The 20,866-nt window shown below is 38.1% G+C and overlaps 1 protein-coding gene across 1 annotated transcript; it reads right to left on the reverse strand.

Annotated features, from left to right (window-relative positions):
- Window positions 1-19,863: 19,863 nt before the first annotated feature.
- LOC149233050 (uncharacterized) lies at window positions 19,864-20,409 on the reverse strand. The gene has a single exon (XM_089382082.1). The coding sequence runs from the start codon at window positions 20,407-20,409 to the stop codon at window positions 19,864-19,866; it is 546 nt and encodes a 181-aa protein (XP_089238208.1).
- Between the last annotated feature and the right edge of the window lie 457 nt (window positions 20,410-20,866).

Here is a 20,866-nt window from a genome sequence, read left to right on the forward strand (position 1 = left end):
ATGGTAGTAGGTGTAAAGGAATTATTCTTAATCTCAATTTATTTATATAGTATAAGTGATATAATTTATTTAATTTATGTCAAGCAAATGATATGATATATGTAAGGAGTTTTAACGGAACGGCGATGGAGGCGACTCAAGGGTTTCGTTTCTCTGCAGATTCGATTTGCGAAGCCGCAGGCCCCAAGAACTGGCTCGAACGTGGATCGAACAGCAGACCCAGCGCTGGATACTCAGCATTCGTTGCTTCCCCATGGCACAGGACCGGATCTGCTGACGGCAAGACCCCACACGATTCGAACCACTGGAAACAGAGACTGGTGCGTTTTTTCGCTCTCTGGCCGCAGGTCAGGCTTGATTCGCCCTCTCTCACAAACTTTCTGCTCAGTATTGGCAGATCCGCCTTCGATCTCCGTCAACGGTTCTGTTTGACAGACCCCAGGCCTCATTTCGATTTCCAATGGATCGGATCCGCTGTTTTAGGGCCGTCTTTTCAAGGCACGGTCGAGGACAAGGTATGGGGTGAGAGTATGGACCCGTATCCCTGGTTTCTTGGTTTTTCTCTGTTTCTTTCAATACAGATCGGGACGGTTACCAACTCGAAGTACCGCCCAAACAGAGGGTATGAAGGCTATGACCTGGAAACGAGAAATAGCCTTCTCAGGATCTCTGATTTGGGGTTCGGCTCACCAGTTTGGGTCGAATACCACAGAATAGGAACGGATCTATCAGATCCGACCAGATCCAGACAAAAGCAAAACAAAAACTGGCCAGATCCAGAACCTTTGGATCCTCTGCGAGCCACAGTACTCGGACTCAGATCGGGACATAAACTACCAGATCTAGACCTCTGTAGAGCAGATCTAACCCCATGCAGATCAGATCTGGAAACACACCCACCGGAAAAGAAGATACAGGGCAAAAAAAGCCCTCTCTTTATCAGATCTATGGGAGGGCACACAATATGCATCGAAATAGGGTTATGGGAGGCAACAGAAATCCTCAAACAGAGGATACATGTAAAGACGGGAATCCCACCATACAAACAACTCCTCCTCTACGCAGGGAAGGTAATTCAGGAGGGGTTTAAACTAATGGATTACGGCATAGCAAAAGACTCTACAATCTGTCTCAGCTCAAGATTGCGCGGAGGCTGCCCCGGCTCAAGTTCAAAAGGACCTGTTTCCTTCAAAGATGCAGTCAAAGGGAAGATGGAACCACAAAAGAAACCAGAACAACAAGCCACAACACCAGGGGCATACATTGTTGAGCAGACAACACAGAACCCTGCATTAATAATCTCCACACCAGAGGTAAATGAAATACAATCTGATTATTTAACTAAAGCAGTGATATGCAGGTTCAATGGATTTTGGCCCAAACCGGAAGCCCTTCGTCAATGGATCTACTCCATATGGACAGAAAACTGTGATATCCATCTCTGTTCAAAAGGATTCTTTATTGTCAAATTTGACACCATAAAGGACAAAGATTATGCTTTGAACGAAGGGCCATGGTTCTGGGGTAACGCGGGCCTTTTCGTGAAATCTTGGTTCCCGGATTTCGATCCAAACAGCATGGTGGTCACCAAAATGCCAGTCTGGGTAAAACTATTTAATCTTCCTATACACTTCTGGCACTACAAAGTACTGGAAGGAATAGGCAATACCCTGGGATCTTTTTTAAAAGCAGACCATGAGCGCCTATCTAAGGATATCTACACATTTGCCAGGATATGTGTGGAGGTAGACCTCAGTCAAGGCCTACCAGAGCACATTATCCTAATCCACAATGGAAAACAATGGGCACAACCATTGGATTATGAAAACACCGCCTTTCGTTGCCGCATATGTCGGCAAACAGGTCATCTACAGAGTACATGCCCACAAAACAAAAAAGATAGGAAAAGGAGACAACCACCAAAACCGAAAGGATGGCAATTTTCAGCCACATGGACAGAGAATGCAGAAGAGGAAAAAGAAGAGGAAAGGAATGAGGGAACCAACAGCAACATACAAGAAGATGAAGAAGGAAAGATACATACAGAAATCAACAAAGCAAGCTATCCACACCACATACAGAACAATGAATATCTGATCGAAGGAGCAATAGACACAAATGCAGGTAACCCACAACAGCAATATGCGAACACCAGGCAGGAAATTGGAGGCAGCAAGCGAGCTTACTCGCCAACAAGTACAGATTCTGAAAAGGATATCATGGCTGCCACAAATGAAACACAAATGATTATTGTAACAGCTCCGCCTAACAATGAAGGTTGGCGGAAAGTGGAAAAAAAGAAGGGTAGGAAAGTCTAGATCATCTAGTTATTTGACTTTAGCTCCTGATTAGCAGGACAAGTTTTGATATTATGAACATTACAGCAATGCCAATGGCATCTACTATATGTAATTTTCTAATCTTAATGAAAATTACTGATTTTTCCAGTGGAAAAAAAAGATATGATATATGTAATATAAATATGATATATGTAATATAAATAGCATAAATTATTCTATAGACCTAATGGTTGACAAGATTTGTTTTAAGACCTAATAATTAACAACATTGGTTTTTAATTAATAAGTCAATTCTAAAATAAGATAAAAGATATATGCCTTTATAAATTTCAAAATCAATTTATTACATAACATAATACAATAATATATCATATTATAAGCAATAATACATTTTATTCCTATGATTTAATATGAGATAATATATTTGTATACTCTTAGTTTTGAAAGTTTCCATTAATAAGAAGTATATATAAAATCATGAAAATAATTTTTTTTATTATGATTTAAAATGATTTTAGATGGATGAAGATTTTGTTTTTTTAAGTTTGAATACAGGAATTTTGTTATTATTTTTTTATATAAAAACAAATAAATTAATAATGCAAAGTGTAATAAAATGAAAATTTATATTTTTATAAATTATTAATAAATAATTTAAATAATTAAATTTTATGTTAAAATCATATTGAAAATATTTGGTTGACGCATCTCAATATGATTCTTTCCAAAAAAATTCTCATTAAATTAATATTAGAAAATAATAATATATTTTATTTAATATGAATTAATGTATTTGTATGTTATTAATTTTGAAAGATAGGTAAATATTTTTTGTCATGATTTAAAATTATTTAAAATGATTAATATTTTTCTTTTCTTTTATTAAAAAAATAAATTAATAATTCAAAGTTTATTCTTTTAAAAATTATTGATAATTAAATTTTATATTCATAAAAAATAAATAAATAATTTAAAATATCTTAATTTTTGCTGGCCTTTTAACCTAATTTAGAAATATAATTAAAATATAAAAATACAACAAAGAGAAATACTATGAAGTATATGTTTACTAATTAAAAAACAAGGCTGAGATTCTATGTCTTTTCAAGAAAGGACATTAAAGATAATAAAATCTTATAATCACCTCATAAGATCATGTCAACCTAATGGAAGTAGGCGATGAATGACTGTGATGATATGGAATATATTTGATTGAAAAGGGCCATAGAGTAAACCTAATTTAAATGGGTGGCCGTTGAGATGAGTGGGGTACATCGTCCCCTTTTCCTATATTTTGATGTTTAAGTTGATTAAAATTTACATTAATGTAATGGATGCATAATGTGAAGGCTTGTGTTTTATTATAATTTAATGATCAATGTGCAGGCCATGATAATTTTGCATGACTATGTAAGAATGGAAATATCTTACCATCTATATATATAATATGGGGATCTTTTTGGTCATAATCAACCATGGGATCGTTTTACATATCTCAAAGGAATATTGAATATTTCAAGGGTACTTTTTAATATATCGACTTCCAGCACATCTACTGAGATTCAAGATTTCAATACAACTGCAGATGACATGTCCAAATTGGGCATATTGGATCCTCCTGGCAGCATACATATCTCTCTTGGGATGGGCAACATTATCAATTTGCTTTGTTTTTTTTTATTATTATTTTTTATAATAGAAGTAAATATGTAAGGTCCCATGTGACATCAATTGTATATATTGGTCATTAAGTTTTTATTTTTTTTAATATTTAATGTACATTATCATTATTAAATTTTAAAATAATAAAATAATAATGCATATAATATAATGAACAATGATTAAATGTTTCAAATTTCAATTTATAATATTGTATACTATAAGGAAATTATTCCAAGGAAGTTTACAAATATTAAATTGATAATTATAATTTACAGCAACATTCATTGTACCAATATTCAAGTTTTACATTTACTAAAAAATCCATAAAACAAATTAAAAGAGTTATCGTTCACCTAATAGAAGGTCAAATCCTTAATGCAAAGTTGTCACGATCATTGTTCCTTGCTCAACATGACTCCAATGATCAGTCTTATGCAATTCTCACCATGCTTGACCAAAGTTGTTGACCCACTCAGTGGTCTTCCCTACCAACGCCAAGGTACTCTTCTTCCCTATGCCCCCCTCTCCTCCCCCCACACCTCCCCCCCCCCTCGAGCTACATTGGAGTTGTAGGTAGGAGCATAGAATAACAATAACCAATAGGAATTTGGGTTGCAACCTTGATCTCCCTAGATCAACAATTCCTATCCACCACACTATCAATAATGCTTAAGATTACTAGTTTACAACAAAATTACAGTCTCACTAGAAAAATTAGAATGTTATTATGACAACCATCGAGTATTAGTGAGCTCAAAGATGTCCCCTTCATAAGAATGTGTTTCTTTTATAGAGTTTTTAAAGTGAGGATTAGATGTGACACTTATTTTCACATGCAAAATAACTATCTATCAAATTTCATAAATTTGATTATTCACCCAACCACATGTCTTATCCACAATTTGGATCTCATGAAATTTCCTATTATTTTATTTTAAACTAAATATTTTTTCTCACCCAAGAGACGCATGTTCCTAAATTTACTCGTAAATGTTCCCTTTTTTTAAACAAAACAGCCAACTTTTTCATATTAAACAAAAATTGGTTACAGCGTCAGTTCCCTTTACATCAAGCAATGATTCCATTATGTAGTTCAACTCTAGAAGGGCAAAAGGGAGCATGCTTTTTCCATCTAGCTATGCTAATTCAACCCTATTGTGCAGGTGCTTGTAGCACTGCCAAAACACACCTCCTATCCAAACATACCTACATAACATGTAAATTAAAGCATACTAAACCAAACAACAAACATTAATTCCAAGGTTCCCTACACAATCCACTGCCACTGGTTCCAAGCTCAAAGAAACATCCAACTTCACGTGCAACTTCACATATCAAAATATTGTCTGCATGTAACTGCTCCTGCTTTCTAATGCGAGCTTCAAGATCTTGATACAAGGGACTACTATTATTCCTTGAAGACTTCGACCTTCCCCTAAATCAATTCATGTTTGATATTTACCAATAGTTCAAAAGATTGTTGCTCGGCCTCCACTACAGTGCTCTGTTTCTACAAGACTTCCAATAGTCACTCTAATGGCCCGAATAGGATGGCCAAGAGTTGATTGATCTCATTGCACCTTGCCCCGTCTGATTGAGCCACATACTGCACTTTACTTCCCAACAGAACTTTGACCGAAATGATCAAAGGTATAACCCACTATAATCCAGAGTCGCCTGTCACAATGTATGCTAGAGAGGGGTCGACGACTACCAATTTATAACCTAGAGGCTTGTTTTATATTGAGCTATCACCATTAACATGCTCATGTGAAGCCATACTGAAGATTCTCCCATCCATCTAAAGTGTCAGATCCCTTAACACACTACCCTGAACCTTGAGCTTGTAATTATCACAGAATAAATGCAGAGAATGTTTCATAACCATTCACACAGGAAAAGAATGTAGAGCCGTCAGTGACCAACGCCACCTATAGAACCATCTAGTAGTCTGACTATGCTAAATGGTTGAACACATCGGTGGTGAGTCGTTCCCCCTAGGAAAAAGGGCCCACTCCATTACTATTGCCAAATTGCATCCTGTCAACTCAATGAGCCTCCAAATTGTATGCCATTTAATATCCAATACCATCGCTCCCCCTTTTGATCCATTGAATTTGGGATTATTGTCCCACACATTTTCCTTAAACATAACTTCCTTCATGGAATTGGAAAAAATGTCTTGTAGTCATTATTCAATAGATTTCCTTAATTTAGACTAGCCCCCAAATTTGCCATTGTGTCTGCCTTAAAATTCAGACCCTATAGGATATGAAAAAAATCAATATGCTCAATGTGTTGGATTTGATTATCTATATAGTAAAATACTAATGAATCAACATCGGGAACTACATTTTTGAGAGTGTTAACTTTCCGAATAACTAACATAGAATCTTCTTAAACTGTCATTTTTTTTATTCCTTTGTCCTTGGCGATTTACAGTCCTTGCCACAATGCAAAAAATTCAGCATGATTATTAATGGTGGTTGTTCCTAACCCCGAAGCATACTTTAATTCCTCATTTTCATTGAGGCCAAGGATGACCCCTCCCCTTCTTGCCACCCCTAGGTTGCCTTTTGAGGCTCCATCAAAAAATAAGGAGCACATATCGTGTGCTCTAATTCTCTAATGAAAATATTCCACACTAGGTTGAATGCATAATTGTCCATGCTTTGTTGGATTCCTATGAATTTGACGCATTTATTAAGTCCTTGGTCCCACTTTAACCCATGATCTTTCCTTTGCATATAGAGCTTCCAAATTTGTGGTTTTGTATCCTCGCACAATCAAGACTTTGAATAGGAGGCTAGTTGCTTTGGTGGCAATAATCACTGGCCCATCTTCCTTCACTAGTACAAAATGGCTAATTAGTTACTAAAACAACAACTAAAATTTGTATATAAACGACCATTTTTCAATCGGTGACCAATAGTAGCTAATTTGCAGTGTCTTATAACGCAACCAACTTTTAATCGTTTTTAGCCTAGTCATTAATTGGTTGTCTCAACTTTATCGTCGGTAGTATATTTAGTCATTAATTTAATCATTGATTTTGTCATTAATTGTCACAATTAATGATCAAATATACAACAAAATATATTACTTTATATTCTATTGAGGCAATTACCTTTTTCATAAGGTCATTTTCCTATTAACTTATGGTTATTAACTTTAGTTTCTAACTTAATTTCCTTTGATTTATTAATGATATTTAAATAAAGTTATTATTTTCATATTAATAAAATGTAAACAAAATTATTATTTTAAGTCATTTATTTAGCAAACTGCCCTTTAAATTATTAATCAACTTATAATTTTAAATGATTCTTTTAATTATACATTCTATTGAGGCTTTTACCTTTTTCATAGGGTCATGTATTTAACTAATTTTCCCCTAACTTATGATAATTAACTTTGATTTTCTAACTTAATTACCTTTTATCTATTAATAAAAATTTAAATAAAATTGTTATTATTTTTATTAATAAAATTTAAATTAAATTATTACTTTCTATATTACTTTTTAGGTATTCTATTATTTTAAGGCCATTTATTCAACTAACTTTCCTTTAAATTATTAATTAACCTATAATTTTTGATAATTAAACGATTATAATAATTTTGACCCCTGTCCTTGAGTCAAACTAGCCGTTAGAAAGGATAGTTGTTGGAGGCTCCGCTTAGTCTATTTAACATGATGAGCTTGATCTGTTTCTTCAACTTGTCCTGACGATGAACCACACTGGTTGGTTCGAAACGCGTCGACAAATGATATTCCATGTGATTTTCGCCGAAGAATCTTTCTTAACTTGATATGGATCACAGAAGCCTAAACTCTATTATAAAATATATTACTATATGATCATCCGGGAAAAATAATTAATGACCAAAGAAATATGACCAAAATGTTGGTCATGTTATAAGATTAACTGTAAATCAGCTACTAATAGTCATATATATGCAAATTTTAGTCATCATTTGAAACCAATTAATGACCAAAGAAATATGACAAAATTTTGGTTATGTTATAAGATATTGTAAATTAGCTACTAATAGTCGTATATATGCAAAATTTAATTGTCATTTGTAATCACAAATTTATCATTTGTAGTAGTCATTTATCTTTTTTTGGTAGTTTCATATTCCTTATATAAATGACTAATTCGGTAGTTTATATTCATTTCATTTACTTTCATTAATAATCATTATAAACAACTAATTTAGTCGTATATTTATTTTATTTGTGTTCATCATTAATCAATTTAAACTACTAATTTATTAGTTTTAGATTGATTTTATGTGTTCATTATTAATCAGCGTACATTAATTAGCATGATTTTGTGACTTAATTCAAAAAATGCCATACAATGTGCACTAGTTCATCTAATATGAAAATTCAAAGCTACATATGTTAATTACAATAATACACAATATTAAATGAAACTATAAATAATTTCAACCACATAAATTATATTATATGGAATGTCAAACATTATGTAGAAATTCCCACTGTAGAACCCCTGATAATGCAATATATTAAAACACAATACAAGATCTACTTCTACATCACTTTGCGGAAGCTTAATCGAATTGAGCAAGACCAAGAGAACAAATATAACTGAGAATGAGAAATCAATCATACATAACACAAAAGAAATAACCCGGGGAAAGCCTCAGCCTAAATCCCCAACTCTATATTATCATACAAGTGGAAATATAGTCCGGATTACAAAAAGAATCAGCTCACAGGCTATCCTGCTCTCTCTACAATCCCTCTGCTGCTCATAGACAGTTAAAGGCCTCTCACAAACCTTCTCCACTGCCTTCCAAGCCTCCTATTTCCTTGCACAGTTTCTCCTGGGTCCTCAAGCTGCCACCTATGTGTTATAATCCCTCACACACTGCTCTGACCTCTGAAATAACTACACAAACCTAAAGGAGATAATTCCTTCTACATGGATGAGTTTCCTTTATAGGAAAAAACCATTGAACTGATAGTACATTGTCCCTCCTCTGATTTCAATTGGGTTTTTGTCTGAACTAACATGCATGAGTTATTCATGAGAGAATATTCAGTTATCTGAAGTGCAGCAGTTATATGCAAGCATGCATTAACTAACTGAACTCACATTAATTTAAACAAACTGTTTAAGTCAACCTAACTGGACTTGACTCAGTTAACTGAGCCAACTAATTACAACTCAAATTAGAACTCATCCTTATCTCTTTAACTGATGGATAAATTCCTCAATTAATGGAGAAATTGTTGCATGTCCTCACATAGACTTTCATGTTTGATTTTTCACAACTAATTAACTCATGGTGAATTAATTAATTTATTTTCAAACAACTGTTAAGTTCAAATTCGAATTTTACTTCCTATTTTAGTCCAGGGACTGACTAAAATTGGAACCCATCCCAAACTTGCTATTTTTAGCACTTCTATTTCTAGCATTTTTTGTTGCTATATTCAACACTCTCTCTCAACAAGAAAGGAATTCAACTCAAACCCGATCTTGTACCTTTGAAATGTTCTGCATGCAACACTTCTACCAAGTGTGGTTGCTCTAGCAGCTCTAGAAATAAAAAAAACTCCCAACTGACCTCTTTGTTGGGCTAGAAAAATACTCTGATGCTGAAGCTCTACCTGCTGCTGACAAGTGCTTCTTCTCTGACCTCTAAGCTACTGCAACACTCCATGTATCTCGCATCGTTGCACACCTCTCTGTGCCATCCTACACTGGTGCAACACTCCTGTGCCTCTCGCATTGTTGCAGCCTACTAGCTCTACACAGTCATGGGACTCCTGCACTGTAGCTCTCTATGTCGCTCCATCTACATTTGTCTCTACCCAATCATCCAATCCTACTACTCCTTGTTGGGACAACCATAGCAAGGTCTAATCAAAGAGGTTAGATACCTCAATGATCCTGCCCCTATTCTAGCTTTCTTAGGATGATCACTCCACATCGCCCCACCTCCTACCTAGAGGTATGGATGCATGTGATCCCTCTGCCCACCTGGCTCGAAATTTCCCCCTACTGGAGGTCTCTGCATGAGTGGATTCCTCCACTTGGTCTCCTCTCGGCTTCTCCAGTTGTGGTTGCTCCACAACCTCCTGAAGTTGCTTCACCAATTGTGGTTCCTCCACAATTGTCTGAGACTTCTTCTAGTGCTGCATGTTGAGAGGTAATTTACTCTCCCTCTCAACCACCAAGTATCTAACCTTTGCCTTGCTCCTCAAGGCTTTGCATGCATCTTGTACCTCAAGTGCATACAAGTTCTTAGCTAGCACACTAATTTGTTTCATCTTTCCCACCGTCACAAAATTTTCTAGAAAAAGAGTTGATTTTAAATTAGCGATATCTCCCTCATCCGAACTCCGATTCAACCAATTTTTTTTTTGAATTTGGGTTTTTTCTGTAAGGAATCCAGATCTGTTATTTATTTCTGAAAATTTTGCACCAAAATTTTCAGCTCTGCTTTGAAAACTCGCGGCCCAATATGTTTTTTTACTTCGAATTTTCTTCTTCGTATACTATTCACTGCTTCGATCACCTCTGCTCTGATACCATGTAGAAATTCCCACTATAAATCACCTGATAATGCAATATACTAAACACAATATAAGATCTACTTCTACATCACTTTGCGAAAGCTTAATCGAATTGAGCAAGATCAAGAGAACACATATAATTGAGAATGAGAAATCAATCACAAATAACATAGAAAAAATAACTCGAGGAAAGCCTCAGCCTAAAACCCCAACTCTATATTATCATACAAGTGGAAATATAGTCCGGATTACAAAAAGAATCAACTCACAAGCTATCCTGCTCTCTGTGTAATCCCTCTGCTGCTCATAGATAGTCAAAGGCCTCTCTCAAACCTTCTCCACTGCCCTCCAAGCCTCCTATTTCCTTGCGCAGTTTCTCTTAGGTCCTCAAGCTGCCACCTATGTGTAATAATCCCTCACACACTGCTCTGACCTTTGAAATAACTACACAAACCTGAAGGAGATAATTCCTTCTACATGGATGAGCTTCCTTTATAAGCAAAATCCATCCAACTGATAGTACATTGTCCCTCCTCTGATCTCAACTAGGTCTCTGTCTGAACTGACATGCATGAGTTATTCATGAGATAATATTCAATTATCTGAAGTGCAACAGTTATATGCAAGCATGCATTAACTAACTAAACTCACATTAATTTAAACAAACTGTTTAAATCAATCTAACTGGACTTGACTCAGGTAACTGAGCCAACTAATTACAACTCAAATTAGAACTCATCCTTATCTCTTTAACTGATGGATAAATTCCTCAATTAATGGAGACACTGTTGCATGTCCTCACATAGATTTTATGTTTGATTTTTCACAACAATTAACTCATGGTGAATTAATTAATTTATTTTCAAACAGTTGTTAAGTTCAAATTCGAATTTTACTTCCTATTTTAGTCCAGGGACTGACTAAAATTGGAATCCATCCTAAACTGTTAAAAATAACAATGCTATTTTTAGCACTTTCATTTTTTTTTCCTTGTTGCTCAATCCAGCACTAATACCCAAACTGCTATTTTTAGCATTTCTTGTTGCTATTTTCAACACATTATAATATGAGTTTCCGACTTAATATTGGTTGGATTACAATTTACATATGAAATGTTGTTTCATCACTTCCAAGCATTATCATTGTGTTGCCAAGGCATTGCAAGTGAATTCACTAACTCTGGAGATTGGACCATCAATCTCTATGTGTGTGTTTTATGCGTTATATTGGCTTTATGGGTATCACTAGACTGGTTCTCTTCTCTCTCTCTTTTTTCATTTTTCGCTCCAATGTTATTGTTCTCGCCTTTCTTTAAATCTTGCTACTTACCATCAATACTGAGTTCATTTTCTGACCCAAAAAAAAAAAGATGCAGTGAAAAGTGTGAAAAACAATGAACACTAGAATATAAACTAAAGTAGACTATAAAGGATTCATATTACATGTAACTCAACATCAGCAATGTTAAAGCCATTTTTCCCCATAAAAGAAAGAAAGTCGAACAAGTTTTCTTTAGTTGAGCGATAGTGGCCACTATGTGCCCAGATGACCTATATAAACAAAGAAAATAAAATGTCACCATAGAAAATAATATCTTAGTAACTTAGTGTTCAACCTTTAGGGAAATCTTAGACATAATCATGCCAACTAAGTTACATGCTAAAAAGCTCAAGTTGTAGATAACTTGTGAAAACAAATAATATGAGGTGTGATGTCTAATCCTTGTCATTTTATTTGCAACAACATTTCATTATCTAATGGATGAACTTGGTCAAGTATATAAACAACATGTGCTCAAATAACAACATGAAAGTAAAATTTTCTAATAGACATGAAAATATTTCAACACAAAACAGCTAAAAGGTTTTCAAACAATATTGTGTAATACTAATTTCATCTTCAAGCTTTGGTTGTTGTTTAAATGGACATGATACCAAGAAATTTCAATTTCATAGTTAAAAAAAAAAAAAAAAAAAAGAAAAAAAAGAAAAAAAAAAAAAAAAAAAACGTTTAAAATCATATCAAATAATAAAGAGGAAATCATGGAATGGACATTTCAATTATAAAAAAATTATTTACATGTCCATCGATGTCTTGTTAGACATTCCTAAAACATTTTCTTACCCAAAAGAACCATGAGGTTAAAGAATCACATCATTAAAAACCATAGGAATCCCTAATAGAAACATTTCCAAAGTCGATGGCTCAGGTGCCTGAAGGATCTCCAACAACAAATGAATCGTATCCAAGACGTGTTGTGCATTTTCTCCCCATCCTTTTTCCAATCATATTTCCTGTAACCTTCCCACACCAGAGTCAAGTAACAAACAAACGAAGGCATTGATTTTTTATTTTTTTTAATCTTTTATATCTATAAAATTTGAATCTTATTTGTTTTGGGAACATATTAATTCATATTAAAATCCTTCCTATCATGAGAAGGTACCAATCAAGTAGGACATCAGAAAAATTGAGCTCAATAAGGTCCTCAAACAATTTCTAGAATATCAATATTTTTCTTGCTGTGATATCTTAGATAGAAAAAAGAACATGTCTACAAAATAAAAAACCATATATTACTTATGTTTAAACTCTGTATATGGTGTATTCTTAGGTATCTTTTTAAGATGTTCCTATGCCTTTACCAAAGCAGACTGTAGCTTTGTTAAAATCTATATCCTTTTAATCATCATCAATTTCTGCAAGATAAATGTCACACATTATTCTTTCCCATTTCTCAACATGCTACATATGATAAATTGAAAGTCGCATAAACCAAGAAAAAACCCTTTCCTAACCAAAACAAACAAATAAACATTACCTCTAATAAAACATCACACCTCATAAATTACTCTGCCATGTGCTTAGGCTAAAGGTGAGATTCTTTTAATCATCTTTAGGTTATATTTAATGAGATATTTGTATGTTTACTGTGATGTCAATTTGGTATTAAAAGCAATATATAAATCCAGGTTATTATCAGTGAAATTCAAGTATAATTCAAAAAATAACGTCATTACAAGGTAGTGGAGAGAGAAACATCTTCATAATTAGGCTTCTCTATTTTAGTTTGATTTGAGTTGAGTTTGTATTTGAATATATAGTTTTCTCTAAGGAAATGAAACAAAAATATGAGAATTGAAATAGACCTGTGAATTTTTAATCAATTCATATTATATATCTCTAAAGCAATCAAGCCATCCTTCTCTGCTATTTGATAGAGATTTTTTTTTTTTTTTTTTTTTACAAAGTCGGTTACTCATATATTATAAAAGCCAGCAATACGAGATTCTAGTACAGAAGGTGAAAGGCTCTGAGAGCTGAGGTACAAAAGCGGGTTCGCAGACCCATAATCCTCGAAGCTTCTCTTAATTGAACACAAAGCTAGAGACAAACGGCTATATTGCCTGACGAAAGAACCACTTAACAAAGTGAATTTACAATGCATAAATATCAAGGGAAATGCTGAGTAACTGAATCGTCCGGGAGCGGATCCTTCCGGGCACTTGCTTTGGTTGAGGCTTCAGCCTGCTGGCTTTGGGTGAGGGAGCGAATGTGATCCCCAGCAGCCTCCAAGTGGATGCAACGATCCTTTAAAGCTTCAGTCTCATTCTTCCTCTTTTCCAGTTTTTTACGCTTTGAGTTCCTATCGGAATGATAGTCTTCTGTCAGCTCCTTCAGCTGCTTGATCAAGCTGTTGATCATGGTCGTGTGAGCCTTACACATATTACACTCCCTATTGTTGAATATGTTTCCCATAGGATTTCTGGGCTGAGCCTGATTGGCTGGCTGGTTTTGGTGCTCCGCCATCCTAACAAACTGGAGTCTAGGATCAAAGGGCTCACGAGGGGCGAGGATAAGAGATGCAGAGGGAGGGAAGACGATGACACCTAGCTGTTGGCGCGATAGATTGAGGATTGAGGAACTCAGGAAATTTCTGAGGGCTCTGCTGAGGACAAAAACAACACTGTTAGCAATATGCAAAACAAAGGAATGCAAATCAGAGATTACCGAGGACAGAGGGCGGAAATCTGGATCCCGGACCGAGCAGAGGGCTTCCGAACGATGCCTGAGCTTGGAGAAAGCGAGAATATGACTTCTTGCTTGATTGCGAGCTGTGGAAATCTGATAAACTAGGCTGCAATATAAAGAGGGAGGGAGGGTCCCTTTGCGTTTGATCCGATTCCGAGAGAGCCCGATCTTGAGAAGAGAGCTGTCTTTGATCATTATACTTCTGACCAGGTGCGTACATGAGGGATGGGCTCGGCCGCCTCCCCAGAGAATGACTGCACTGCTAAGGAGGAGATTCGTACTGAGAATGGGATTAATGATGAGCTCTAGATCCTGAGAGCGATTATGTCTCCCTTTGTACACACTTATGCAGTCGAGGAGATTAGAGAGGGGAGATAGAGATTTTGAAGGGGGTTCACAGTGATGGACAGAATGCCTGAGGTGACTGCTACCTTGGGGAGGAGCGGTGGAAGGGATTTGATTATGGAATATCCTTTTCATAGAGTGTTTCATTCTCTCTTACCTGTCCTGGCTTTCTTTTTGCGGCTTGGTTTGCTTGTTCATCCGCCTCCTTGTTATTACATCTGAGCACATGTTTGAAAGTAACACCTCCGAGAGCTCTGATGTTTTCCAAAGACCTGCTCTTGATATTATTCAGAGCCATTTGATTGAAGTCATTCCCTGAGTTCATGGCTGCAATAATTATTGCTGAGTCACCCAAAATGAGGAGATTCTGGAGGCCGAGTTTTCTTGAAATGAGGGTGCCCAGAAGAAGACTGTAGGCTTCCGCCTTGTTGTTGGTCATTTTGCCTAATCCCCATTCATAGGTAACTATGATTTTCCCTTGGGTGTCCTTAATTATTCCGCCTGCTCCAGCTTGACCTGGATTATTCTTGGAAGCCCCGTCAAAATGGAGGACTGGTCTTCTTTGGTTTCGAATCCACTGTCTGATTTCTTCCTCTGTCCCTCGTAGCTTCCAGTCCGAGTTGCTTTTCCTTGTTCTTATGCTTTTCCTTGGGTTTGTTATGTATTTAAATTTGCTCATCCATTCTTTTATCCTTTCATCTGCCACCTCTGTGTCCATCTGGGTTATACCATTGGCTTCAATTGTCTCGGAAATGAGGGCAGTTGCTTTAGCCAAGATGCCCGTTATGCTTGGCTTTTCATTGTTGAAGATACACTTGTTTCGTGCAATCCATATCTGCCAACACAGGTTAGGAGGAATACTGTTCCAGAATCTTGGAGCTATAATTTTGCCTTTTTTGGATTGAAGAAGGCTTTTTTCCCAGTTTTTTTGGAGAATCGAGATCTGATTAGGAAAATCTTCTGTGATTATGGGACTGGTAAGGTGTTTCCAGCAGGCTTTTGCAAGCGGACATTCGATGAAGAGATGGGTGGTGCTTTCCTCCGCGGCCCTGCACATACAACAAATTGAAGGTCCATGAATACCTCTCTTTCTGAGATTCTCTGCCGTGAGGATTTTCCCATGGAGTAAGGTCCAATTGAACAATTTAACCTTAGGGAGACATTCAGTTCTCCAAGCAACTTTGTACAGGGGCCAATTATTGACTGCTGATGCGTTCTGAAGGGCTTTATAACCATCTTTGACCGAGTATCTTCCTCCGTTGGGATCCCATACGAATTTATCATCTTGTTCTTTGTGTATGGGTGCTGAGCCTATGAGGGAGCTCTTGAGCTCTTCCCAGAGATTAGAGAGGTCTGAGGGGAGGTTGAGAGTCCTCCATCCTGTCCAATAGTTCTGTTCCCAAAGAGAAATATTGAAAAGGGTAATGAAATTAGCTTCTGTCATCCACCTCTGAAGGGGTCTGAGGTGAGGGATCATTTCTCTTGCATTTGTCCCCATTATTCTATCTCTCCAAATACTGATGTCTCTGCCATTGCCTGGGGCCCTGGAAATATAAGGTTTGAATTGAGGGAGCGATTTTTTGATGAGATTCCAGATGGGTGTGCCCTGTCTGTCTATGATATTTTCTGTGATGATGTTGCTATTCACCCCGCTCAAATATTTCTTCTTGATTACGTCCGTCCACCAAGCCCCTTTTTCATTGAGATTTCTCCAAATTAATTTGTAGCCCATCGCTATGTTTGCTAATCTTGGAATTCTGATTCCAAGTCCACCCTTCTCCAAGGGGAGAATAACCTTTTCCCATTTTACCAAGCTAAACTTTTTAGTGTTTTGCTTTCCTCCTTGCCACAGGAAACTTCTGATGATCAGCTCCATGTGCTTGTGGATACTGGCCGGTGCAAGAGTAATTGCAAACTGATAAATAGGGAGCGAGGCTAGGATGGACTTGATTAGGATCGTTCTGCCTGCTAAGTTGAGACAGTACACTCCCCAGTTCTGAAGTTTGCCTCTGAATTTTTCAATTATCTTTACCCAGATCTCAGATTTGATTGGTTCCTTTGCTAGAGGTAGCCCTAGATACATGAAATGAGTCCAATTTCTTTGGGCTGGGATTTCCATGATTAAGGATATTCGCTGGATAATATGATTGGGGACATTCCAAGTGTAGATCATACATTTGTTGTTGTTGAGCTTGCCACCAGAAGCTTGGAGGAAGAGGTCCAAAGCTTTCTTAAACCTTCTGGCCATGAGGCTTGAGGCACCTCCTATTAGTAAGGTGTCATCTGCGAAAAGAGAGTGGTTGATACCTTTGATTCCTCTGACTATTTCTACCCCTGTTATTTATTTTTTCTTGCACAGATTTTCCAACTTCGTACTTAGAGATTCCACCATGAGGATATAAAGGAAGGGGGAGAGCGGGCACCCTTGCCTTAGTCCTCTTGAACTTTTGAAGGCTTTGCTGGGTCTACCATTGATGAGGGGGGCCGTCCAGTTGTCTGAAATGCATTCCATAATCCAGCTGATGAAGAGCTCGGATATGCCAAATTTCTTAAGTACAGCCTGGAGAAAAGAGTGGTTGACCCGGTCGAAGGCATTTGCCATATCTAACTTGATGATCATACCCTTTTCCTTTCTAGAAATGCTGCTCTGAATAGCCTCTTGAATAAGAATTACATTGTCCGTTATTTGTCTCCTGGGGACGAAGCCACCTTGATTCTCGGAAATGAGAGAAGGGAGAATTTTTTTGAGCCTGTTTGCTAAGATCTTAGTGATGATTTTGTAAGACACATTGCAGAGGGATATTGGACGGAATCTATTGAAGGATTGAGGATTTGGATCTTTGGGTATAAGGGCCAAGTGGGAGGATTTCATACCGCTGCCCATCTTACATTTTTTTAAAAAAAATTTGGCCACTCTGATTTAGTCCTTCTTTATGATGTCCCAATGGGTCTTGTAGAAGTCCACCGTGAAGCCATCAGGACCCGGAGCCTTGTCCGAGGCCATGCTATGAATTGTCTGCTCTATCTCTTCCACCGTGAGCTCTTTGACCAGCTCAATGTTTTGGTCTTCTGCAATTTTGTTCTCCATTATGTCGAGGGATTCCATGTTGTCTCTATACTGCGGATCCGCTGTGAGGAGGTCTTGAAAATGATGGGACGCTGCCTCCATAATTTCCTCTTGCTCTTTTAGTTCTTTTCCTTCCACTATGATTTTCTCAATATTGTTCCCAGCTCGCCTCATTTTCAAACTATTGTGGAAAAAGGAAGTATTTCGATCTCCCAATTTGAGCCAAAGGCATCTCGACTTTTGCCTTTGTTCCTCCTCCTCCTTTCTGTTCTGCTTGTACAGCTCCTTTTGTAATTCCATTTCTTTGAGCTGATCTTCTTCCGTGTCTTGTCTAGTTTCTTTTTCTTGGTTCCATTGTATTATTTGTTTTTGGAGGTCTGTTTTGTTTTTACTCTCTTCTTTTGCCTTGTCTCTGGCCCATTGTTTGATGGCAAGACGAAGGAGCTTTAGCTTTGATTCCCAAACGAAATGCGGAGAGCCTGTGATTTCTGCTGCCCACTGTTCTTTTATTAGAGATCTGAAGTCCTCATTATTGTCCCAGGCTCTGTTGTACTTGAAGGGGAGCGGTCCCATGTTTTTACCTTTGTCCAATCTCAGAGCCACAGGCTTGTGATCTGAGGTGTAACCGTGGATGATAAGGCTTTTGATATTTGAGAAATTGGCTACTATTCTCTCTTGTACCAGAATGCGGTCCAGCCTCTCTTTTATATTGTTCCGACCTGCTCTCTTGTTTGACCAGGTGAAGCGCCCGTTTTGAGGTTGAATGTCCACTAGATTGTGGGTTTGTATGATTTCTTCAAGGGCATCTCTTGAGGGATCTGCAAGGAAATTTCCCCCTATCTTTTCTTCTGCGTTCCTTATTAGATTTAGGTCCCCACCCAAGAAGATATTCCTTCCTTGGGCATCTGATATGTCTGCAGAAATTGAGTCCCAACAAGAGGCTTTGTCTCGGAAGTGAGGAGGGGCATATACATTGTAAATGGTGTACTCTTCTGTCAAAGCTGTGTTTTGGATGTCTAATCTGATCCACCAACCGCTCTGCCTGTGGTTTATTAGTTTCCATTTCCGTTTGTCCCAGATTGTCCCTAAACCACCTGAGGCACCCATTGCACTTACTGCTATTCCTTCATAAGTTTTACTTCTTTTCAGGCTATTTTGGAATTCCTGCTCATTGATTTTGGTCTCCTGGAGTAGGAGGAAGTCTGGATTTTCTGATTTAAGTAGGTCTCGGACTGCATTTGCTTTAAGGGAGGAGCCCATCCCCCTACAATTCCAAGAGACCAGATTCATCATTTACCTTGCTTGTTGTGGATCCCGCCTTTCTCTTTCATTTTCTCACCACTTCCTTTTGTCTTGTCCAGATAAGTGTCCATTGGCTGTTGAGTCCCTGTGGCCATTTCTTTTGCTGCGGTCTCGTCCCTTATCTCTTTATTGGATTTCCTGCCGACTTTTCTTGGGGGGTCCATGGAGGAGTTGTTTTCCTTTGTCTTGTTCCTTGTTAGGATTCTTTCAACTGTTGGAGGGGGAGAGGATGGCGGAGGTGAGGAAGGGGTTTCGATGGGAGCTCTCGGGGAAGGAGGAGGGGAAGGGGGATCTTCCGTGGACAGAGATTCAAAGGGGTTGGAGGATGAAGGGAAGGACGGGCCAGATTGAGAGGGGGGTGTAGGATTTGGGGGAGGGTTTTTGGAGAGGTTTCCTTGAGGTGGGTTTGTTTTTTTCTTTTTGACTGTTTCCCAAACTTCCTCTGGAGCTTCGGGGTTAGCATCAGAAACAATTATCTTAGATTTGTTACATCTATTGGCAAAATGCCCGTATTCATGACATACCTTACATTTGAAGGGCAGCTGTTCGTAGTCCACTTGTTGTATGTGTGTCCATTGATCGACTTTGAGTTTGATAGCTTATGGCAGGCCCTTTCCCAGATCAACTTCTACACATATCCTTGCGCAAGCGTGCATGTTCTCCTTTGGCTCAGATCTATCAATATACTTCCCCACTGCGTTTCCTATTGCTTTCACTGATTCGTCTCCCCAGCAGTGGAGAGGCAGGTGCGGGAGCCGAACCCATACAGGGACAGCGTTAGGAACGTCCATCTCTGGGTCAAAATCAGGAGTCCATCTATTCAAGTAGAGGCCTCTTGTGTCCATGAAGTAAGGCCCATTTCGGAAGATAAGATTGCGATCCTCCGTTGATTCAAAGAGAAAGGTAAAGAACCCTCTTCCATAGAATCGTATTGCTATCTTACCTTGAACCATCGAGTTCCAGTTCCTTTCTACCCATCGCTGGACCGTGCGTGGAGAGGGCCATAGACCCGTAAACTGGCCTACAAGACCTCTGTCAGCTAGTGCCACTGCAGCTCTCCTCGGAAGGGCGGGAGGGAGCGAGACTTCCGGGATTTCATCCAGCTTTTTGATGAATCTTGAAGCTGAGGGTCTGATCCTTTCCATAGAGTTCTCTGGAATAAGCGAGGCAAAGGACTTTTCCAGATCTTCTTGTTCCTGATAGGGTGGATCCAATGCAGGCATGGTTGGAGCACCTCTGGGAGTCAAACAGAGGAGGAAGGCAGCCTAGCAGCAGCGCTGCTGGGCGCAGAGGCTCAGAGGGAGCAGATCCAAAGGGCAGGCGAGGTGGAATCCCGAGTGAGAAAGCGCTGGGAGGGCAGGAGGCCCGGGGAAGGAGGAGGGCAGGAGGCCCCGTAAGGAGAGGGCAGGAGGCCCTGGAGGCAGGAGGGGAACATAGCCTAGCAGCGGAGCTGCCAGGCGCAGGCTCGCAGAGAACTCAGGGAGCGGCCATGCGGGAGGAGCTCCAAACGCGCGCCCGTTCTCCGATCAAGCATCTCCTCTTGTCTATTTGATAGAGATTTATTGTGCATAGAAGAATAATGAATTAACAATCAAACATAAT

Source organism: Pinus tabuliformis, chromosome J (assembly GCF_031772625.1).
Source record: "Pinus tabuliformis cultivar Carrire ecotype Pingquan chromosome J, CPIR1, whole genome shotgun sequence".
Classification (NCBI taxonomy): domain Eukaryota; kingdom Viridiplantae; phylum Streptophyta; class Pinopsida; order Pinales; family Pinaceae; genus Pinus; species Pinus tabuliformis.

Bases quoted from the DNA above. Each gene is read 5' to 3' on its own strand.
- LOC149233050 (XM_089382082.1), bottom strand. From the start codon at position 20,409: ATGGAAAGGATCAGACCCTCAGCTTCAAGATTCATCAAAAAGCTGGAT.